This window comes from Phoenix dactylifera, chromosome 3, assembly GCF_051530095.1.
Source record: "Phoenix dactylifera cultivar Ajwa chromosome 3, Ajwa_hap1_PhDact_Kaust_v1.1, whole genome shotgun sequence".
In the NCBI taxonomy this organism is placed as follows: Eukaryota; Viridiplantae; Streptophyta; class Magnoliopsida; order Arecales; family Arecaceae; genus Phoenix; species Phoenix dactylifera.
In genome coordinates this window covers 43,126,602-43,151,018 of record NC_143192.1, presented here as the reverse complement: position 1 = coordinate 43,151,018, position 24,417 = coordinate 43,126,602, and the positions used below count along the sequence as shown (strand labels likewise).

The 24,417-nt window shown below is 41.3% G+C and overlaps 1 protein-coding gene and 1 long non-coding RNA gene across 4 annotated transcripts; one reads left to right on the top strand and one right to left on the bottom strand.

Annotated features, from left to right (window-relative positions):
- Positions 1–247: 247 nt before the first annotated feature.
- Positions 248–7,167, bottom strand: LOC103716858 (uncharacterized). 3 transcript variants are annotated; one of them, XR_005510087.3, is made up of 5 exons: positions 6,955–7,167; positions 3,655–3,728; positions 3,171–3,500; positions 1,113–1,209; positions 248–943 (listed from the first exon to the last, which is right to left on the bottom strand). It is a non-coding gene; the product is annotated as an uncharacterized LOC103716858 (long non-coding RNA). The 3 variants fall into 3 exon arrangements; XR_005510086.3 differs by having other exon boundaries at positions 248–1,209; positions 6,955–7,163; XR_015976418.2 differs by lacking the exons at positions 248–943; positions 1,113–1,209 and having other exon boundaries at positions 2,925–3,500; positions 6,955–7,162.
- Positions 7,168–17,233: 10,066 nt separating this feature from the next.
- On the top strand, positions 17,234–21,056 carry LOC103716876 (uncharacterized). The gene is made up of 3 exons (XM_039122730.3): positions 17,234–18,217; positions 19,744–19,888; positions 20,317–21,056. Exons 1-3 carry the CDS (start codon positions 17,579–17,581, stop codon positions 20,823–20,825), a joined length of 1,293 nt encoding a protein of 430 aa, XP_038978658.2. The 5' UTR covers positions 17,234–17,578; the 3' UTR covers positions 20,826–21,056.
- Positions 21,057–24,417: the final 3,361 nt, after the last annotated feature.

Below are 24,417 nucleotides of genomic sequence, written 5' to 3'. Positions count from 1 at the left end.
CGCGTCTACTAAGAAAATTTTCTAGGAGAACATGGACCGGGGGAGCCGAGATGCCAACTTTTTCAAAATAACAATTTCATACGTGACTGAGTATTGATTTCCACGTTTCCCTATTCTTTCTTCAGTCAAAATGCTGGTTAAGTTTACTAAAGAGAAGGCTGGATACAACTCATTTCTTCATCCTTACAAACATATTTGTGAGACATCTCTATACAGTATCCTCAACGTAAGCGGTAGATCTAACCATTTCAAAAAGGAAAAGAAAGCAGAAGACTGAAAGGTCTCAAATAAGATTTAATACGAACAAATAAACAGTTGTATGGAGCACCCTGAGACCCAGATAATGTTAATGTTAAAACACTATCTTAGAGAAAAAATTATCTTGTTATAGTGTGAAGCAGGGACAGGTTGCAGCCAACAGGTAAATTCTCTCAACATGTATCGGGATATAAAACAAGCAAAAAGCACAGCATGGAAGTTAGTATCAAAAAATATTTGGTACAATTTTTACTTAGAAAAGAAATCTAGAGATAAAAACATATATTAGGACTCCCTATTTGACACAATTTTCATCATGAAATAAAGTCTGATCTAGCGCAGTGAATCTTCTCTTGGAGTGCTAAAATCAGCTGACATGTGGCTATGGAAATTCTCCCATTGATCCTCGTTCCTGACACAGCTCTACTCGATTTGGTACTTCAGTAGCTCGATAGAACTAGTAGCGATCTCAGTTCAAATGCACTAGTTCTATGAGATTCAACTAGTCAACGGTCCTGATCTTGGCCTTATCACATCCTAGTCTAGATTTCCTTTTGTCTCAATGCTAATCTTCTTAGTTTCAGTAGAGCTTTCAAGGATGGTGAATCGCAACCAATATAAATGAACCAACAGAACTGGTTTGTTCCCAGATTTTATTTGATAACCTTGTATCAGTTTGTAAAGGCTGAGAGAGCAAAAGGCCCAGAAGCTCATCAGCAATAGAAAACCAGAAAAATGAATAAAACTTTGGTGCCAGAGTTCCCACAAATTCAACAAGAAGCTATGTCTAGATCCATGTATACATATATTAACATATTAAGTATGTGAATTATCCACAATAGAAGCAGGATTACCTGATGGTTCCTCAACAATAGAAAAAGTCGATGGTCAATTTCTGTGCCAGAAACCTGGATTGCAGTACAGCTGCCGAAAAACTAAAAGGTACGTGACCTAAACAATTAAGTAACAAGCAATGCAAAAAGTAAATATAAGATGATAACAGAATTTAGATCCTGAAACTTTGCATATTAGTCATTTGAAATATATTTATTGTATCGTGAACATAGTTATCGATGGATCCATACAAACATGGTAAATTACAATGACTGCAAGTTAGCAATCAAAACATACAACAGCCATAACATTTTTACAATTAACTTAAATGCATGTCAGTAAGTCTCAAGAAGAGGGTTGTTGGTGGGTGTGTAGAAGGAAGATCCTGCGGGCCCGAGCTTTACCATTTAAATAAAGCTTTTATGCCCTTTAATAACAGTATCAATCACATCTACCACTGTCAGCTGCCCAGCCAGGCCTATTTTCTTCCTCCCTGAGTGAGACCATATAACTTTGATTGCAAACTTAAACATGTAAAATTAAGATTCAGCTTCGTAATTTCGACCCCATAATTTATTCTTTCAATATTTAAGTTCTGTTTTACGAGTCTCAAGTACTAGATTCCAATCCTGTACCAACAAGCCATTTTTCTCCAAGAGACCACTACCTAAACCAGTATAGAGCAAACAACACCACCTATAAACGTCTCCACTAATGTCCATATCCAAGTAACTACTCTGCAATAGAGACAAACCAATACCTCACAGTTCTGAAGGATCATCAAAGTGGATAGGAGGCAGCAATTTTCAAGTATTACAGAACCCTTATCCAAGCCTTGCGAAATTTAGGTTGCAGGTCGTGAAGCAACACACATCTAGTTAACAATTCAACAGGAAAGTAAATATAAATGAACCATGAGGCATATATGGTTTGAATAACATATTTATAACCAAGGGAACCTGCAAGATCCATACCATCTCATAATAAAATAAAGGTTTTGGATCAGCATAAACAAGGGAAAAAATTTCCTTCTGCTACTAATGAACCCTTATCAGGCTTCAAATAAACTTTTTGAAAATAAGAGCAATCATAAAAGCAAAACCGGACAAGAAACACACAATAAAGCACATCAAAGATTTTCCTAAGCAAACAAGCAACCAACATGAAGTACCGCAATAACCCTCTCTTGCAATAAAAGCTGACATAACCAATAAAAAACATCCCACTTATGTAGGGTAATGGATTTTGTTATGGTGCTTTTATTTAGAGGTACTGCCAAAAGGGCCTCTCCACTCAGGCCCTCAGTCCATGGGGGCTTCGGCCCACAGTGTAGAACAATCTGAATTTTGAGGTGCTCATACAAGGATAGGATTCACCTATCATAGGGTTTTTGGGATTACAGCTTTGCATCATTGAGGGTATCATGGGGCTTCCATGTGCTCATGAGATTTAAGGGCTTTTGTATTGCGGTTTTCTCCTCTCCTCTTTGTACTTTCTCCACCATTAGTGAAGATTTCCCAATCATCTCAGGCCGTGGACATAAACTGTGGGCCAGACCATGTAATTCTGTGTGTCCTCTTTCTTTGCTTGTTTTCTGTCTCTAGATCTATTCTCTTTCCACAACCGATTTTGTCACCTTGCTCATCTAGTTCTACATGAAATGCCACCTAGTTTTGGAGGTATGTAGGATGGCTTCGTCTCTTAGGGATGCTAATTCATGGAAAACAGAGACAACCAATTTGTGGGGAATCCCACTTGATAGCTATGTGCAATCACCTGCACATAGTTCGTGGCTGATTATAATTATTACTCAAAGAACAAGATGACACTGATTTATAGTACATTCATATTACAAGGCTGAGCTCATAAGAAACACCTACATTCTACCGAAATCAGATGATATATAAAGCACTAGATAAGTTATTTTGCTAGAATTTAGCATCCCAGAATATTCTGCCCAGAACAGCAATATCAATTTGCCTTAAAAATCTAAAACCTTTAACATCTAAAAAAGATTCATGTTCTTACAAAATAAAAAGAGTCTAGAAAAAACCTAGGAGCACATGCATTGACGTTACCTATGTAAATATAGATGCAGCTGCAGCTACATAGGCATCAAGGATGTATGCATTATGACTCCAATAACATCACGTATCAGGTTACTGTCACCACCATGGCCACATCATTTAGTAAGGTTTTGCATTGTCCACTGCCTTCTTGCACCCTTTCCAGATCATTAATTGTCTGTAGCCTTCACATTTTTTATTAGCATCAAAACTGTTTTCACTTCTTTAGGAGCCAACCTGGATGTTGCCTCATTGCCTTGTGTCGTGCTTGTTGCACTTTTGCCTTTTATTAGGTCAGTCCATGGTTGACTCTTACACTTCAGATGCACACAAAAGCACCGCCTAAGCACACCAAAGCATAACAAGTATTATCTGCTACTCAGGCTTTATCCTACTTTGATGAAATATCTATCTTCAGGTGAAGTAATCAAACTAAGTTACAAATTAACAACTTGTTTCAGTTTCCCATTGACCATCATACTGCAGAACTATATACCTGGATTGTGAGGGTGACCAAACTGTAATGATATTCTCCCACATTTTTAATTTCAAACTTGAAAAGAAACCAGCCTGCAGAATAACCATATGCACAAGAGCATTATAAAGGAATATCTTAAAGGCTATAAAAAGTTCATTCAAGGAATCACAAGAAGGAAATAAAATAATAAGCAAATATATTTAGGTTTAAAAGTGGTAAAGAAAAACCAATAAATATATTAGGAAAAAAAAAAGAACACCAAGAATTATGGTACTACATTTTATTTAAACGTGACGCGCATCAATACTGGAATCCAAATTGAATGGCGGAAGAAGGCCCTTTTCTTGAAGTGCAAAAAAGAAGTGGAGACTGAAGCTTATGGCCAAAATTTATTGTGTAGATCTCTCATGGAAGTAGATTAGGGATAAAAAGGGTTGGAATCTTTTCCAAGATCTTCTGAAAACACAAAACAAAAACCAGAAAAGAAGAGGGAAAAACTTGAGCAGCATATTTTTAAGTAGAATTTGGGAAACTATTAGGAAAATGATGCAGGTTTTGCATTAAAATTTGAAGATGAATTATAAGCAATGGTCATTCCTTGAGCTAGGAGAACCTATCTACGTGATTAACATGGCCAAAGACAATTTTAGGGCATCAAGGTTTCTGAGGAAACATTTCTGTACTCAGATTTCCTTTACAATGGGCCAAAAAAATGCCTGAGTTGGCTGTGGGTTATTCTATTCTAGTCGGCTGCTGAGCTTAATACTAGGTTGCTAGTTTTTCTGGGAAATAAGACATGTATGAGACTTAGATGGACTCAATATGTGGCTGATAAACACCTTGTTATGGTTACTAGGTTAGGTCGTAATATATAGAAAGGAATTGAACTATACGGCAAAAGGATGAGAGTTATCTCAAGCATCACCCTAGATATTAACATGCTTATTTTTTGAAATAATCTGTATGGTATTAAAATTTTGGGCCAGTTTCAAGATACATAAAATTGATTTTATAAGGGAAGGGATATAGAGTGAAAAGTCTGGATTTAAGTGCAAAAGTCCATTTATTCTCTTCCCTTATTCTACTTCCATTTTACTTCTTATATCCATCATTTCGACCTCTTTAGACTTTTGTCCCTTGTCTGATGCAGCCCAAAATATGATCAAACATGGTCATTATATGTGAAATCGATCTTTTAGACTGCACTAGTGTCTCAGGAAAATAAAATCAATTGCATGATTTATTTGTAGACATTGTCAGCAATGCTGAAATGAATTATTGAAGACTTTGTCAATACAATGCAAAAAATAGACAGCGGAAGCAAATATAAATAGGAAGATTACAGATCAAAACACATTTGCTGTAACAGAGTCTTGTCAAAAGATACATAGGGCACTACAAGAGATTAAGTAAAAGGAATTCATAGAAGAATATGGGAAGTGTGTGCGCAAATGTGTATGATTCAGTTAATGAGGAAATAATTCATGATCGTCTCATATAGGTTATAACTTCCAATCAAGCATCCAATTCAGTTGACTCTGCAAGAAGCCGGCCTCCATGTTAGACATTAAGGCACATAAACAAAATAATTTGAAGAAATGATTCTCAATTTTCCTATTTTATGCTCCACCACCTTTCCCATAATTTCACAGTGCTTGTTATAGTCTAAATGGCATGATAATCGGTACATGTTTGAACATCAAGAGTCGATTCTCTTTCTTTATTTATGTTGCACATGTTACCCACTCATGATGAGTGGGTAACATGATATTTCTTCAATTGTTTGGCAGTTCCTCATTTTCATTACCAAATTTAGTCTCTCTTCCCACAATTTATTAGACATCAATCGACATTTTAGCTAACCTCACTACCTTGCCATTCGACAACCTTTTTGTAGCTATCACTGAACTCCAAGTTGAGATCTAAATATATTTGTCTAAAAATAAACCTAGTCAATATTTGTAGAAATTACTTTTTGCCTCCCATAATCTCATTATCATTCACCAAAATGTTCTCAACCTAAACCTCTAGATACTCAAATTAATATCTGCTTTCACCTCTCCTCTCTTTAGCTCATCTATTGATTTCCTTCATGCCTTCTTTTTACCCCCAAGTTTATCTTTTGTTTTGCAATACTTATCTTCCAATGTTAATGCTATTTTCTTTGTTAATTCTTAATGCTATGTGGTTTATCTCTCTCCTCAGTCCCAACAACATCTTAATATGTTCTTTGCATGCTAACCTTCTTTCTTCAAGAGGGCACTGGAGCTAAATTTGCTTTTGGTAACAGAATGAAGAATCTTTACATAATCAATGTCAAGTTGTGTTTTTGCACTACAAGACCAAAGAACCTACCATATTTTGATCTTAAACACCCATTCGCAAGAGATAAGAAACTTTAGGGCTTCAAATAGACCAAGAACCTACACGGAAGTGCATTCAGTCATATCAAGCTCCTGAGACATATATCATTTTGTCCCTTTGAAATTGCTGTGGTCCTTTCAATAACTTCAACATCCTAATTAGCATAAGCATGTACCGACTAGTCAAAAAAGATCGGTAACTAGATAAAGACAACCAAAGGTGATGAAGCCTATCTAGATGATGGTTGAGAACGTGCAGAGCAATCTCCCAATGCCAATTAGCCCCGACTAGAAAAGCATTCAAGAGTGAGGTATGAAAGATCAGCAGCTATCATCACTACATTACAATAATATCGGTCTGATGAAGTCGACAATTTGACATCAATTAAGCCATTAAAAAAAGAAAAGCAAATAGGACAATATTTAAACATTATTCCTGCAAAAGGTTGATCAATTGCCTAAATTGAAACTCCTATATCCAGGCGTATAGCCATAATTGTATAAATACTCAAAATACCCAGGATGTAGAGCTTATAATTACCGAATTCTAATTACTCTGCATTTATGCCTTCAGTTCTCTATTAAACACATTATGTTGCCACAAGCTTTCCTGGCATAAACAACTGCTCATCAGTTTTACCATATGTTGCAGCCGAAAGCGCTGCAACGAACGCAACCGAATGCCATGCTCCGAGGTAAATGCTTATTCCTCTTCCAAATCAAGATCGGAAGCAAGGCCAACACTAATTTAAAAGAAAAAAAAAATCCAATAGGCCTCAAAATAACACTCTTCTATGAAACTTCCCTTACAAAAACGAGACAAAGATTTCGATTCATTTAAAATCAATAGGTTTCTGACAATCACATAACAGAACAAAAGAATGAACGGAATAGGAAATTAAATTTATCGGAGCAATCAAAAAATGAATATTTTTCGTCTGGTTTCGGAGATTACCAGGCCATCACCCTCTTCGTTCTCTCGGGCGGCCAACTCTCCAAGACTTCAACCAAATGACGACGAGCAAACGGGTCGTCCAGACCCCAAAGGGTGAGGAGGCCTCCGCCGAGAGACAATGGCGTACTTGAGGGCCACTTAAGAGAGGGGATTGGGGCCTTCAGAGATGGGTGGGCTAGAGACTATAGACAAAGCCGGCGTGGATTAAAGACCATTTTTGTTATTAGCTTGGTACCGAGACTATAGAGAAATTCGGTATCTCCTGGCTTCAGCATGGAGATCACAATACACCTTTTTTCCATGGGTCTATAATCCCCTAGCTAGGCCTGACCTATTAGCCCAGACTGGCACTAGAGCATGCCTATAATAGCCCGTTCCCAAATTTATTCAGGGGGTAGAGCCCATGTTCAAGACAAAGGTGGACTGCACCTCTTTCTCAAACTCCAAGGAGGACTCCGCCATGCTCAAACCCCCCTTCCTTCTCCTTCCTCACCTATCTTTTTCTTCAAGCTTTCGTCACCGTTCGCCGTCGTTATTATGGCCATTGTTGGGGTTGAAATTTGGCCTGAGGGTGACCACGCCGGAGGAAGCCGAGAAGATGCCGGCCAGAACGGAGAAAGGAAGCCACTTCCGACGCTCTGGTGTACCTATACAAAGTTTTGGCTGGAGATTCTAGCAAAGAGCCTCCGATGGCTAAGTTAGAGTTGATCCAACCTTTTTGGAAAAAAGTCCCTCAGTATTTTTTATATGGCTTATTTATAGTCCTCACAAGGATGCCCAGGTGGCTGAGGTATGGTCCATCCTCATCATGAAAGGAAATGGTCTTGGCCAGGTGGCGTGTGGCCAAGGTAAGGGCTCGCTTGAAGCACACGGTTTGGGCAGTCCTTGTGCACGGCATGGTGCTGGCTGGTGCGGCAGGTTATGGCTCTTGGCAGGTGCGGCAGGTTATGGCTCTTGGCAGGTGCGGTAGGTTATGGCTCTTGGCAGGTGCGGCAGGTTATGGCTCTTGCAGCAAGCATGGCTGGGATGTTCGGCTACATGTGCGAACGTGGGTGCACGTGCGAGTGCAGCTATAGGCGAGGTCGGCTCGGCCTTCGACAGGGGCTAAGGTTGGCCTGGCCTCTGATCGAGGTCGTCTTGGGCTTCGACGGGATTTGAGGTCGGCCTGGCTCTTAGCGGGACCGAAGTTTAGCCTGCTTGACTCTAAAGTCTGTTCGGCCGGAATTGGGTGGCTCCAGAGCAGGACGATCCATTCTGCCTCCCATCAACCATGACCAATCCTTGTTGGAGGCAAGGTGGAACTCACCTCCACCCCTCTGATTTTCTCCCTCCCCACATTTTCCGTTGAGAAGCGTAGCCATCAACCTAGATTCCTGTGAAGGTTCGCCAAAAATCGAGTCCAGACCACCTCCCTTGTTTTAGATATTCACCGAATTTTTGCTTTATTATGTACTGAATCCAGCCACGTCGAATCTGCAATAGAAGCCTCTTGGAATTTGTGATTGCCCAATGGAGCCTCAGTCATCGAATATCCGTTATACCAAGCTTTGTTGTTCCCATGTTTTCTTTCTTTCCTTTCTAGCCGCCGCAGGGATTGTTGTCGCCAGTCTTCTAGCGACCCACTAGTGCAGCCACCAGCCACCACCGACCTCATTCGTTTTCCTAAGAGAGGCAGCCCTAGTTGGTTGCCCTCTATCTCATATTCTCTTTCTTCTTCTTTCCTCTCTTATTTTCTTCTTCTCTTCTTCTCTCTCTACTCTCTTTCTCTCACACACACTCTCTGTTGGGTTGGGTAGATCCTAGTAGAGGGTCTTTCTCTATGATCTTGGTCAAATCCTTGTAAAGGGATCTTGAATCGCCCTAGTGGCCACTTAGAATCGTCCCACACCATGTTTCTCGTGAGGCGCTATTTGACTCCATCACCATCAACCTTTATTGTATTATCATTATTTTGGTCAGACTTTCATTTCACGACTTCACCAATTACATTATCTGATTAGACCAACCCGGGCTACCGGATGCCAACCCCACTCCACTCCTATTTTTTCTGCAGTTGCTCGTACCTTTTATAATTGTGGGACTTAAGTTTGTAAAGGGGTGCAGTCTTCTGGACAAGAAGTCTAGCGAAGGGGTATTATACTATATATAATTCATCAATCAAGATTTAAGAAAAGAAATTTAGAATTTATTTGGATTTATCTATATACTCACAAGGTAAGTAATGATCCACCTCTCATAGTCTTGACAACTTTTTTCGTCAAGAGGGGTCACAAGTCAATGCAAGATTGGTGGATGCACATGAGTACTATCGGCATTTGAGTAGCTGGAAAGAGAATAATCAAAAAAAGGATAAAGAAAGTAGCATAGTTCCAAATACTGTAATCTTTAAGAACTTTCGCTACCATTGCACAACCATTCAGAAAATAGACAAGGTTGGATTGGGTGTAGTTGGGGCTATAATAGAGGAAAACAATGTTACAACTGCTCCTACGGTAGAGTTCTACTAGTAATCAAAGTACAAAATAAAGCAAAGATAATTAATATAAAATTAGATTGATTGATGTATCCAAGATCCTCCTTTTTCAACATTGTGATCTAATATTTATATATGGCTCCTTCATCCTTGTAGCTAGTAAGATGGGTGCTACTACCCCTCATGGATGCTCCTTCTTGTTATTATTTGCTACATCACCCACTACTACCATGCATAATAATTAGTATTACTCCTCTCACATCATGAGTGGTAGAAAGATAGGTGTAACTACCCACTCCTTCCATTTTATAAATAGTGGAAAGATAGGTGTAACCATCATAGGCGGATAACTCTCGCTCCTTTGGATTTGTACTATATTTATTCAACCTATGCCCTTGGTATTTTGGCCCGTACCTCTTTTACTACATCTGTCTTTAGATCACAATCGATCTAGATGTGGTATAAACACCTAGATTTTTTAATTAATTAATATAAATTTTTAACATCAAATAATAGATTATGAAATGATTTACATGCGATTTATGAATTTCATTAAACTGTGTTTTGAATAGAAAATAGATTCATAACTTGGAGGTAATATTTTTATATTGATCTTAATATATATATATATATATATATATATATATATATATATATATGTTTATTGATTGGAATATGATATATCTTATTCTATGAAAGATATTTGATACGATTGAATTTGGACTCTTAGCCTATGTTATTGACCCTGCGTGTGAGGGTTAAAAGTTGGCCCTTTGATTGTTCCTAAACTTGATTAAAATGGACCAACTCCACAGAAATTAACTAAGGTATTATGGACCTACTCCGCAGGAGTTAAGTACGGTATTATTGACCTACTTCGCAGAGATTAAGTGAGGTACTATGTACCTATTTCATAAGGGTTAAATGCAATACTATAAGCCTTGCCACATGGATAATATCGTCGTAGTTAAGGCTGTTGAGTTGAACCTGATATTTACGACTTGGATTTATGAATTGGACTCTTTACTTCTGCTTATAATACGATTCTTGCACCTTGGAGAATATCTTTGAAACTAATCTGGTTGCCTCAGTCTACTACTAGCCATCCAATTTTTATGTACCTTGTATTATGGTTGATCTCATAGCCAAGTGTTGATCTTTCAACATCATGGCTGAATTTTACTTCTTCGACATGTATCCCTGCGAATGGGACTTTTTGTGGCCGAACCCAATCCTACCAAAGAAGTATCAGATGATTTTCATTTGCCTTTATTTTATCTAATCTTGTTTACATTGCCCTTACTCGTAGCCTCCTGTCAAGTATTTGAGATGGGATGTAAATAGACATTGTGATGGAAGCCTTGGCTTACAATTCCGCTCTACTTCATGGTTCCAATCTTCGGTTGCGGCAAGGCAAGGTATTCGTTGTCACCGTACTCGTTCGTCTTATGTGTTGAGTCCTTGTCCAGATCTTTTAAGAATGCAGCATCTCAGCAACAAATCAAACGCTTTAAACTCACATAGCTGAACCAATATTAAGGTTCACTGATGACTGTATAATGGTTTCTAAAGCAACTCCTAGAAGTACTGTGCTGCAATGAACAGAGCTTTTAAAGAGTACTGCTTTCCCTCGGAACAAAGTGTTAAATCTGTCGAAGTCCTTGGTGCAATTCAGTCTGAAGACGTATTAAGCTAACAACCATGAGTTTGCCAACGTGCTGGGAGTTCCTATTGAAGTGGGGTTTGGACTTATCTTGGTGTTCCGGTCTCAACCTTCAGGTTGAGGATGTTAGATTTTGAGCCACTGACCGGATAAATGGGCTAAACTAATGTGCCGGATAGCTCAATGGATTTTGTTACTTATTCCAGGGTTAAACGGGAAAAATCACGAAGCCTTAGGGTCAATGCAATTGTTCTGTAGCGTGATAAGTCCCTCGGGTTGCCCGTGAGGCAGCTCATCCATACCCAGTTGACTGGAAGGTGACATCCGAAGCCAAACGAGATCTCTGGAATATGCATGACGAAGCTGCGAAGAACTGGCTAGCCAACATGCAAGGTTTCCTGCACATGTTTTTGTATTGCTGTAAGAAACAACTTATCGGTTGAGGCGTGTTATTACTGTCCTTAAGAGTAGATCGCGCCCCTCGGAGAATGAATCTCGATGTAGCAGATCATGGCGGCCTATCCTCCAGGATACAACAACCGGATCACTCCAAGCGTATACTCGCAGATATAGTGACACTAGCGAACAGCCCACAATCACTCAGGAAGACAGAGAGGAAGAGAAAGATTATAGAGTTCACAAAGAGAAGGAAGAGGTATTTTCTTTAAAAAAGGCAAGGGGGGTCCCTCCCTATGCGCGATGTGCCTAGTTAACCTATTTCCGGATCGGATCTGCCAATTTTGCCTTGGACCTCCACCAGGCTTGTGCACGCATGGGCTACTTACTTTTTTTGCTTCACCAGGTTAAAAAGGTTGAAGACTATATAGAGACCATTTGAGTTTCATCTTTTTCCAATGTTGGGCTAAAGAAAGTATACACGACAAAAGAAGGATAGGCTTGGAATTTTGAAATACTCCAACAGTATGGAAGTTCACCCTGACACATCTCTAGACCAAGAAAACCATCAACAAAGCTAGCCATACTGAAGTTACTGAACCATGGATTAAATGGTTAATCAAAGGGAAGGCTACCACTAAATAATTTAAACCTATACATGTTTCCTACTAATTTTCTTCCTGCTTCCCTTCAAAACTTCTTCTCATAGCTCTAAAAAAGGTAGGTTTTGGATCAATAACTTGATTGAAGTTTTTGTTTTTGTTTTTTTTTTTTTTCAATATGATTGATTGAAGTTTCTGTTGTCTTTAATAAAACCACGTTTAAGAAGCCAGGAGTTTAGGTATGTAATCAAACAATGCGTTCGGAATAAGTGATTGGCTTGTATCAAGACTGGCTTCCTAATAACCAGCAGAATTAAAATACTCGATTCAATGTTCAGATAATATTAAGCACGGCTGATAATAAGCGAGTCAGCTTTAGGATTCTTGTGGACGAGCCTCCGCAGACTTCATATCGGAACTGGCACGTAGAGCTCATGGTTCAATTTTGGATAGATTAGACCCCAAATGCCTGACTTGAACCTGGCTTGACCCATTGTCTAACCAGTTCAGCTAGTCAAAATGGCCCATGAAAGGGCACAGAGTCTGTTCAAAGACAGCGAACTGATACTTTAAAATCCCGTCATGGCAGGTAGACCATTTAAAACATTGCCATTATCTTGCAGCAGTACTCGAATCCTGAACAAAAATAGCATTCCAACCTGGGCAGGATTTGGACCACTATTGAAGACAAGGAGACTTCGAGACCGGACACCACCGTATCCAAATGAATCTGGGCGAGGAGAAAGAGCAAGGTTCGGTAATCAATGGGTTTCTCTCAACGCTGACCAACCTTCACTTGCGTTCGTTATCTGAGAGCTGGAAGCACAATGAAATATGTATCTGGAACGAGAAAAGGTGAGCGAAGTAAAAATTAGGGGCTCCTCCCGGGGAAGATATTGCCTAGCCTCTAGAATATAGGATATGAATTATACCCCAAAACTTTGTAGAGCTCGAGTTCTCACGTAACCTAGAAAGAGCTGGCTCCCAATTCACAACCATCCATGAATGGCATAGTAGCCTCATGCCACATTTCAATGCCAAATTCAGTGCATGCCATATGGCATCTGGATATATGTCAGCCGTCACCTGTATAAGTTAATTCAAGTATGCAAATATTTGTCCTTATATTTAAGCCTTAGTGACCTCATTAGACCAAAAATTTAAATTAATTCAAATCTAATCATAAACATCTCGATCAGCATGTGGTTAGCCTAAATAGATCCGTGTTGCAGTATTCCTCATCTATATAGGCCATGGGTCGGATATGCTCTTATACCATTTATAACAATTTATGACCTTACTCAAAAAGACTAACCAAAAAATATTATTTAAATTTTTTGATTCTATATAAATATCTCAATATCTATCAAGTGCATAGCCGATTTAGAATTGAACATATGCCCGCACAGATTCTCACAAATTGTTATTAGACCATTGCTTTCCTTTGTTACTAAAGAATAGATGTGTATGATATATGGCTGGTATAGCCAAATTAGGCTTTGATAGGTGAAGAATTAAAGCATGGAGTTAATAAAATAATATCATCGGATTCCTTTAAATGATTTTCTTGTTCAAATTAGAATACAAAATTATCATCAATTTTTCCAACTTGGCCAACGTCAAGATTTTTGTCTCCATTGGGCATTTAACTAGTTAATATATAAAATCTTGACCCTTACTATAAATCGATAAAAATCAAGACTATCTAACATTAATCAATATATTGATCAAAATCTTCTACCCCTTTATATTTATTTTGAAATTCAAGATCTTGATATCTAAACCTGGAAAAAAAATAGATTTTGTTTTTCAAAATCATGCCACCTTCCACATTGGCTAGGATCAAATGAAATCTTTATATTGATCACTGATTGATGTGACTGACATCTCAGTTTTAACCATGAGTAAAGTTTGTAGTCAACTCCAGATCAATCCCCTTGGTAAAGCCCCGCCGTCCCACTTGCCGACGTGCTAAACTTAAATAATACGAGCTTTATGACGTAAATGTTTGTAGTTGACGAAGGATAGGGGGTCGTTTCACTGCCTTGATTTCTTATGGAGGAAAGAACATACATAATCCTACTAGAAAATAAATAAAGAAATAAACATAATGGAAGAATCTAAGTACCATGCATGGTGCAAGTCAGTGCATGTATCTGCACAGAGCATGACAACTAGCATTGAATTAATCCCCTATCCTGGTACTCTAGGAGGGAGAAGCTAGCGTTAGGCTTGATCAGGCACCAACAAACCGTGGGGCCACGGAATAATCCAATTGATTTTTAGATTTTTTTGCATGATTATTCTTCTAAGTATTAAATTTTGCATGAATATCTTTTCAAAAATAATATTTACATATATACCTTCGTAAAACACTTGTTTTGCTATCCTACTTTTTTTTAAAATTTTTATTTTTACATATGTACCAATGCTATCTAACGACGTTAAAAAATTTATGGTTTCAAACTAAAATGACTAAAATACTTTTAGTGGGTAGACATGCAAATAGATCACGATCCCGATAACAGAAAAGAAAACAGGAGCAATAGTATAATTTTAAAATTTTATTTTAAATTTAATTAATATAAAATTGATTTTTCTTAACACCATTAGAACAACCATTATATTAGGGGCATTTGAACAATAACAAAGTTTTTTCAAAGATATACATGCAAATATCAATTTTGAAAAAATATTCATATAAAATTCGATATTTCGAAGAATATTCATAAAAAAAAATTCTTAATTTTTTCCTCTCAATCATGCGAATTATTATGCCTTCCAATCTTGACGTAGCCGTGTGGTTTAAAGGCTTTAGTTTTGGACGCGTTGTTGGCGCCCAACAGTGCTATGGACCCGTGAGAGGGCTACACGTATAGACTGCCACCCAGCTAGCAGCCTAGCAATAACGTCTTTGTGTGGTATTCTATGATGTGTTTCTGTAGGCCATGGATGCCTCGTTGCTCATAAAAAACGCTTGCACGTATGTCTTGATGCACTCGTGCAGCATCTATATGCAGCAAAAACTTTTACCCTTTAGCCAGTAAGCATATATCTTGGTGCCCCACTCATCAGGGCGTCCATTATTTTCTTCGTCGTATCTTTGTTCTCTATTGGCCATTTGGAGGGTCACTATTCTGGCAGTTTCTTCTTTGCCACCAACTTTATATTCGGGGGCCGGACGAGAAGCACGTATCTTGTTCTTGATGCGAGATTATCTTGTTCTTTGTTCATTGCCTGCATATGTAACGTATGAATAATAGTTTAATCCACACAACTGCAAATATATAGTAATCAGCAAAGTCCTTTTTATGTTATGAAAAGTTACTGGAGGGGGAGAGTCCAATGATTGCTTATGAGTCTTCGTAAAGCGACAGCGGGAGTTGATATGCAAATCAAGTTATGGTAGAAAGTGGAGAAGTAGATTTTGGGTGCATGGACAGGTGAGCTGCCGAAACCAAAATATTAATTTTGCACTCAATTTCAACTTGGAACACAAAGGAAGAAGATTTTGATTGGAGCACCTATGCCATTATATGCACATTTTTGGGATTGCACCAATTAACCTCACCAAACATGGATGCAAAACTCTCTTATTCCATCATATCATACTAATTTACCAACCAACGTTTCATCAAAACCCTCTAGCACTTGGAGAGATTACACGAATTCATCAAAAGAAGTACAAGATGCTTTGGATACAATATTTGTTTCTTAAACTTCACGATTATGTTGTCTCGCAGTCTAATCTGCTCCCATAAGGGGTGTTTGGTATAGAGTAATCATCCCAAGATCAAGAGTAATGTGAATGGAGGTGGCCAGATCACCACATTTGGTTGCAATGTGATGATTCTATATAGAAGTGATCCAAAATCACCCCAACTTCTCAAATCACCATCCAGCTCAGTGATAGAAAATCTGTTCTTAAGGTTGGATATCCAAGATCATTATAGGATAATGATCTTATGACAAAATTTAGGAACAAAAATGCCCCTCACTCCATTATAAAAAATTAGCATATCAATATATCTAATATACTATATATATAATATATAATATATTGATATTACATATATTATATTTATGATATATTATATGATAATATATTATTATAATATTATTATTCGATTAAATTTTAAAATTACAATAGAAACATATTATTGCACTTTATATTTATATTACAAAATTATTTTACATGATTAATAAATATATTTTATGGAATATATCAGGAATAGTTTTGATATTATATAGTTATTAATTTTGAGTTTCCATGGCGTACTAAACAAGTTGCTTGTGGATATCTAATGATCTTTAAATACGGTAGTTTTACATCATCAAGGATCAAATTATTTTGAAATAAAGATTATCAATGATCTAAGATCAAGATAGTGATCTTATTTGGAGCACCAAAAAGCACCATAATCGTATCGTTATATCACTCTTTGGGACTAGTCATTTCAGCAAGCAGCCTTGAGCGATGGTGTTGGTCCCCAACCTCCCTCACTCATTGAGATTAATTCTAGAGCTTTGCGGAAACAAAACACCCATTCCCATATGGATGTATTTCAAATAAAATTAATAAAGAAATAATCACGGCCTGTAAATCTGGTTTGTTTGGACTCGCTAATACCTAGATCAAGTGGACCAGCGGATCGTCCATCGAAGCAAGCAACACTGGCCCGAACCCGTTTCGTCCGGAAGCGGAGGACGGAAGCCGACACGCGCGCACGGACTCCACGTTCCTCTGCTCCTCACAATGCTCGAACATCGGATCCTGATCACGGACTCCACTTCCGCTTGCTTCGCCCAATCCGCACGTGCCCTTCCCCTACCACCACCCTCCACGCGTCCCCTCTACATGTCAACTTCAGGGTTCGGATTTTCGAATCCTCCAAACAATTTCACCCGTTCACCCCCTCTCCCACGTTTTCTTGTTTTTTACCGCTTTTCTCTTTGCTCCATTCGGAAAATAACTGCTCGCGTGGGGAGGGTCAAGCGCTCGCAAGACGTCTCCCTGCCCGGCTCCATTCAGTCCAAAACTACAAATCACCATTTATCAGACGTGGCTGCCCTAAATATTTCCTACCTAACAAACAAAGAAAAAAAAAAATTACAAACAGCTCCTACCTCGTCGGTATTAAAAACGGCCACCCTGGGTTTAAGAGAGAACCATCCATCACGCGCTCGCGCACTTCTCTCATTTTTCCCCCCCTCTTCCTCTCTTCTCTTCCTCCTCTTCTCTCTGAGCCTTCCTGTTAGCATGGATTGCTCCCGACTATTTTACTGCCCCTACCTCGCAGGTTCTTTGTCTGGATAGATATCTCCGCCTCCGAAGCTACCTCTTCACTTCGTCCTCATTCCTTCTCCCCCTTTAAATACCGTTGCCACTGCCCCATCCACCCACTTCCGGCTCTACCCTTCCCCCTGTCCAGGTCTTTTAGATCCCTTCTCTTAGTCTCTGGTTAGATATTTCTTTAGTTACTAAAGGTGATGACGGGACAGAAGCCATTAATGCTCAAGGAGTACCTTGAGCTGGACTCGGATTTGGAGTCCTGCTCTGGGTCAGGGTGCACGCTGCGGCGGGGCGACTCGACCACTATGCGGTTCCTCCTCGAGGCGGAGCTCCGCCGTGGCGAGGGAAGGCTGGTGCGCGCCCGATCCAAGGGTACCCTCACGAGGCTCTCCGCCGTCATCCACGCCCTCAGGCTCCTCCCCTTCGGCGCCTCCTCCTCCAGGTGTCGGTCCTGCCACGACCGATTCCTCACCAGAAGTCTATCGAAGCGGTTTAGAGGAAGCTTCCGGAAGAAGAGAGGGAAGGAGGAAGAAAACGAGACTAGAGTGAGGGTCAAAGACATTGTACGGCTAAGTTCGTTCGAGGAGGAAGGAGAGGAAAGGAAGTCGTTCGAGTTGGCCTCCCCCCTTGTCGGTAGCCGTAGCAGTTGGTGGGAGTTGGCCTTCCTGCGGTCGTCTATCGGTAGCTCCGAGTGCCTCGGCGAGATCGACGCTGCCGGCGACGTTACCGGCAACGACAAAAACGGCTCTCCGCCGCCGCGTAGCCCGACGGGGAGAATGGCTGTCGGTGGGGATTCCGTTTCCGTCGAGACGCCCACCGGCCACCGAGCCCCCAAGGTGAGCTCGAATTAATGCTTCAATAATTTTTGGCTCTACAGTTAGGTGCATTTTTTCCTGAATTTTTAATTCAAGCCTAATACTATTTGGATTTCGGACCACTGGGGGGGGGGGGGGGGGGGCGGTCCCTATTCTGAAGCGTCAGGGCCACGCCTGTTCGCTGCGTCATTTCTGTTTCGTTCCGTTCCCTTTTCTTGATAACCCGTCTGGGCTCTCCACGCCGTCAGTACGGTGTTCATCGGGCGTGGCGCGGGCTCAGCTTTTCCGCCTCGAACGGCGTTCCTTTCTGCTCCGTGGCGTTTCCGGCTCAAATTTGGTGAGATGGGGCCATTAATTGTGGACAAATAGGGGAGTGCCAGCTGCAGGGAAACGGCGTTAAGGAAAGTTAGACGTCTAGTTATTCGGTGGACCACATGCACCGGATCAGCCCAATAGTCCCTCGCCATATTACCCTTTATATTTAAACAATTCAAGGCCAAATAAAAATGTGTCTGTCCTCTACCTTACGTATGGCTCAGGATTTGAACTGAACCACTGGATTTGATCCACATGATAATTTTTCGAGTTAGGTGCTGTTTTGAAATGAGACTGCTGAACTAACCGATGCCGTGCTCTCCTGGTCCTCCATCCTTCTCTGCCGTCCAATAACTTCAATAAAGAGCAAATGCAAGTGCCAAAAAAGAATAAATCTTAAGCCATTTATGAAGGGAATTTCAGTATGAATCCGCTTTACATAATTAATTGATTGTTCAATGATCAAGACTATTAAAAATGTACTAGAGTACTAGATTAGTAGGACTATAGTAGCAGTACATGCCAATTATTGTTAATTGCCTTGAGGAGAGCTAGGCGCAAGCCCACAAGATGGTGAAGTGAGAGACATACAGGCAGTGGGCGTACGTGTATGGCATATAAAAGTGAAAGTGGGTGATGCAAATTCGCAGTCTCTTGGTGCTAGTATATTTTGTCGGGCAGTGCAAAAGCTATAATTATTTTGCGCTCCACCGAGCCGGTCGGTGGGTGAGACAGGGTACGGGTCACGAGGGATTAGTTTAAGCTGTAGATCTTCCCCAATGATGCGCCTGTAACCGCTAAGGGCTTAATTAGCCGGTAGCCTAATCTTTTCTTGGACTTCTACGTGGATTCGTTGTCCAAAGTTAGATCTCAATCCCGTAAAACCGGAAGCTTCCGCCACGCGTGCTACGTTTGGAAATAGAGCTAGTATTCTGGTGCACAATAGCACGCTAACGCTTTTGTATTTCTAGAAAATCAAATTAAAACTCAAGTGAACTTTTGCGTTATTTTGTATAAAGATATTTAGGTGCATCAACTTGTAGCGTACATACATTCATCAGCAACAACAGTGCACCATCTTGAATGTAGGGACATAATGGTCCAGCAAGCTTGAAATGATTGAGAAACAAATATATAGGAGAAAATAAAGTTAATTCTTTTCTGGAATTTCCAAAACATTTTGAAAGTTGAAACTTTAAATTCAGTGATTAACAAATTAATTTTTTGGACAGAGCGAAAGGATGGAGTGCCCAGGATGCCAGTCTGAGGAGAAGGAGCAACTAAGCCCGGTGTCTGTGATGGACTTTCCATATGAGGAGGAAGAAGAGGAGCCCTCCCCCTCTCCTTCCTTCCAGCAAAGCCTCGCCAATATCGAGAGTAAGTGATCTCTGCAATCTTCTCCCCATTGTCTCCGGCCATACCATTGAAGAAGACGTAATAACCACAGAAGACACTAGCCACCTGTAGAACACTTGAAAAATGAAAAAAGGAAAAAGAAATCAAAAACCTTGGCTTCTATTCATCGACATCGACTATCGAGGCACAAATAGTCATTAATTTAACAGTTGGGCCCCTTCTATTCAACATTCTAATGAAACCTATGTCTTCATTCAGTAAATTAAAAAAAAAAGTTAATATCAGACCTTTGCTTCACGCGTTGTTCCTCTTCAAGTCAGGACGTCCGATAAAAACAAACCGTATCTGTAGCCTTGTGCTGGGTAAAAAGCCCTCCCTAGCTTTTGTTTAACCTTTAATCGGCGTCGGAAGTAATTATACTAAAATAATATCTCTCCGATCTGGTACAGGAACAAAGCTGCATTTGCTGCAGAAGATCCGACGGTTCGAGGGCCTTGCTGAGCTGGAACCAATGGACCTCGAAGATCGTTTGTCGTCCTTTGAGGACCAGCTGGAATCCAGCGACCACGTGGCATCGGACGAAGGAGAAGACGGTCACATAGACACCGTGGAGATGAGGGCATGGGACCTACTCTGGGACCTCGAAGCTAGAGCTCGGGTGGGCCCACTCATCGAGAAGCTTCTGGTGGACTTCTTCATCGAACGGCTGTCCTCCTCCGATAGTGTCGATCACGACCGTCCATCGCGATGCAGGACGCACGTGAGAATAACATCAGGTGCACGCGAGCCGGTGGAGATATTGAAGGCCGCAAGGGAGTGGATCGATGGAGAGGCGGAGATTAAGGAGATGGAGGTGAACGGACGGTGGAGATGCTTCCACGAGGAAGAGGAGGAGTTGGCCGTGGATTTGGTGGATGTGATATTCGGGTCGTTGGTAGGGGAGCTGGTGCTAGATTAAGTATCTTGGTATTATAATTAACGATCTTCGTTAATTAAATTAATTTAGAAATGTGGAAGCGTCTGTATATGTTGTGGGATTTACAGTAGTAGGAGTAACATCCACCATTTTTTTTTTTGATAAGACCATCAAATTTTGAATGGCGAGTTCTGTAGTAAAATTATCTTCAAATGGTTCTACTATCCCTGATCTCCATGAGAGGAAGATGTCGCAGGTACTGAATTCTGAAAATCTGATCGCCTCGCACAATTTTATTCACATCAAAAGGAAACATGGCGATTGCCATCAATCCCAAATAAAACCCTCGGCATACATGGCTTGTATTACATTGGAACAAATGACCAGTTCATCTTTGTTTCAGATGTGTTTGAGTTTCGACTACTATAGGAGTAGGATTGAACGATCTAAGAATGAGCTGCATAAGAGGCCTAAGGCCATGTACAAGATGGACTGCAGGCTGTGAGATTTGTACAGGAAATATATTGTTTTGAGGTGAGCAACCGAAATTAAAAGCTTGTGATTGTACTCCAAGCACGAAATTTGGAGTCTAACGTGATTCGTTATCTGGTGTGGGATTCAAAACTATCTCAACTTCACTTTAACGACTTTTATGAATATTTTCTCGATTTCTCTCTAAATGTATTTTTTTCAATAAATATTTCTTTAATAGAATCCTCTTTTAAAAATTATTCAAAATATTACCTTTATAATTCTCTAATTTTCTTGTTCTTCAGCAACTTCTTGTTATCCTCATTTTTAATACATCTAACTTGATCGATGTCTTTAATTTTCCTTTCTTTAGCTACACCTATTTTGTAAATCTTATGTTCATCTTCTTTTAAAAAAAATCTATCATATAAATCATTATTTATACTCATCCTATCAGATAAATTTTCATATACTACATATTTTATTTTTATTATTATTAAGATCAAATATATTTTCTTTAAATTATCTTCTACACCTCATTATTCCACCACCAAGTTTCTTTTTGTATATATTTTTATCCATTCTAAGACATCTTTGATTAATCTTTAAAACAATTCACCATATGGTTCCATATTTTGTTCAATTCAGTCCTTAAATTTTAGTTTTCCTCCTTTATAGTATTTTTCTTTTAAATTCCACTATCTTACTTTAGATATTTATAAATTCCTTTTCCTTTCTTCTGGCACTCAACATGCACATTTAAAACTAAGGTTCCAAATCATTAAACTCTCTCATGGTATTTGTTGGGGGAAAAATGGATTGCCCCGAAGCACATAGGCACACCGCCAGCACGTGACACCAGGCGCCCGACCTACGCCCGACCTCACGGCGCGCCCGACCTCAAGACGCCCGACCAGGCGCCTGACCTCCAGGCGCCCGATTTCAAGACACCCGACCTCAAGACGCCCGACCAGGTCAGAGAACGAGGCAAACTCCTTCACTCCGCCGGGAACCAAGCCTTCCAGAGCCCCGTCCTGCGATTTCCGCCTAAACGACTGTCAACAATAAATGCGCATGCTCTCCACGGATCTCCGGCTTACTCAACAATAAATGCGCATGCTCTCCATAGATCTCTGGCTTACTCAACAATAAATGCGCATGCTCTCCACGGATCTCCGGCTTACTCAACAATAAATACGCATGCTCTCCATAGATCTCTGGCTTACTCAACAATAAATGCGCATGCTCTCCACGGATCTCCGGTTTACTCAAAATCTCAGGCTATCCACGGCAACCAGTTAACTCACTCAACTCCGTCCAGTCATCCATAACACTTCATTTATTCAGATGGTCACGCCCAATCATGACGGTAACTCACCTAATTCGCCCAGTCACATCACAGGTAACCCTGTACCCCTCTTATAAAAGAGAAACCTCTCCCTCCGGAGGGAAGATTCTGATCCTGACTCTTAAGCTCTTATACACAGTCTATCTCCTTCTCCAAAGAGAGCCCCCTCTGACTTAAGCATCGGAGGGCCGGCGCCGGAAATCCTGGCCACCGGCTTGTTTTTGCAGGTCTCCCAGAGGACACAACCTGCCGACGTACCATCCGCACCGGAGCTCCTCCTCCTCAGCCAGTGGTCACCCCCGGGTCCAATTTCCAGCAACAGTTGGCGCTAGAAGAAGGGCCCGGTTTGCGGCGATGAAGCTAAGGAGCAAAGGAGCCTCTAACGCCTCCCGGCGTCCCGCACTAAGTCCTGGGCACTCAGTCCAGAACTCGCCGCCAAGACCTCCGGCAGACCCAATCCCCTAAGTCCAACCGGAACAATTCAACGTTCTGGTACAGCAAGTTCAAGCTTTGGCCACAGTAGTCTAAGGTCTGCGGCGTGTGGAGGCTCTCCCTATGTCGCCTCCACAGGTTTAGGCCCAGTCAGCCCTCCCTCCAGACGGATCGACGCCCCAAGGTCAAAACCCCCATAACTCCTCGAGGGTCAACAACGGGGAACGGCATGGCTATCAGGATTCAACCCAGGTGTCTCCCTGAAGAGAACCGCTAGGGAGGCACCCGGATGACGGCCACAGCCCTCAGAGGCAGAGTCGGCTCCAGGTGAACCAGCGCCGGAGTAGACCACCATGGCAGCCCCTCAGGGTGGGGAACTCAATAGGAAGGTCGAGAGGCTCGAGCGGCAGATCGAGGCGCTCCACAGCCAGAAAGCAAGGTGCGAGGGTGACTTCGAGTTTTCCACCAAATCACCTTTCTTCCGCTAGATTGAGGAGGAACCGGTCCCACCACGGTTCAAGGTAGAGCCCTACAATAGGACTACCGACCCCCTCGACCACCTGGAGAGTTATTAGGCTCTCATGGCACTGCAAGGGTCCTCAGAGGTCGTGCTCTGCAAGGCCTTTTCCACGACACTTTGAGGAACGGCTCGGCTTTGGTTCTCCGGACTGAAGCTGAGCACTGTGTCCTCCTTTGAACAGCTCAGCAAGCAGTTCGCCACCAACTTTGCCGCCAGCTGATGCAAGCGGCGAACGTCGGACTCCCTCCTCGACATTAAGCAGAAGGAGGGAGAGTCCCTCAAAGACTACCTCGATCGCTTCACCGCTGCAACCTGGGAGGTCCGCGAGCTCGATCAGTCGATAGCTATGTCAGTGCTAAAGACTGGAGCTCGGTCCTATAGGTTCCTCTTCTCTATTGAGAAGAATTTCCCTACCGATTTCACCGAGATGCTGGTCCGAGCACGAAAGTATGCGAGGGCCGAGGAGGCTATTGCCTCCAGGCGAGGAGCGGCCAAGCAGGCCCCGAAGAAGCAGAAAAGGCACCGCGAGGAGCGCGGCCGTCCGAGAAGCCGGTCTCCCCGTCCAGATAAGAACCTGCCTCAGTTGAGAAGTCCACCTCGACAGCGAGCGCCGCCTTGACCGAGATCTCCACCTCGGCCATGAATGCCCCCAAGGAGGTACAAGAATTACACTCCCCTCAATGCACCTCGGGCAGAGATCCTCATGGAGATAGAAGGACGAGATTACCTCCGACCTCCACCACTGATGCGGAAGACAGGAGCCCGACGCTACTCAAGAAAGTACTGTCGCTTCCACCGAGACCATGGCCACGACACGGAGGAGTGCTTCCAGCTTCTAGACGAGATCGAAGCACTCATACATT

Coding starts and splice junctions, on each gene's coding strand:
- LOC103716876 (XM_039122730.3), top strand. CDS start 17,579: ATGACGGGACAGAAGCCATTAATGCTCAAGGAGTACCTTGAGCTGGAC. Junction 18,218..19,743: donor CCGGCCACCGAGCCCCCAAG/GTGAGCTCGAAT, acceptor TTTTTTGGACAG/AGCGAAAGGATGGAGTGCCC. Junction 19,889..20,316: donor AAGCCTCGCCAATATCGAGA/GTAAGTGATCTC, acceptor GATCTGGTACAG/GAACAAAGCTGCATTTGCTG.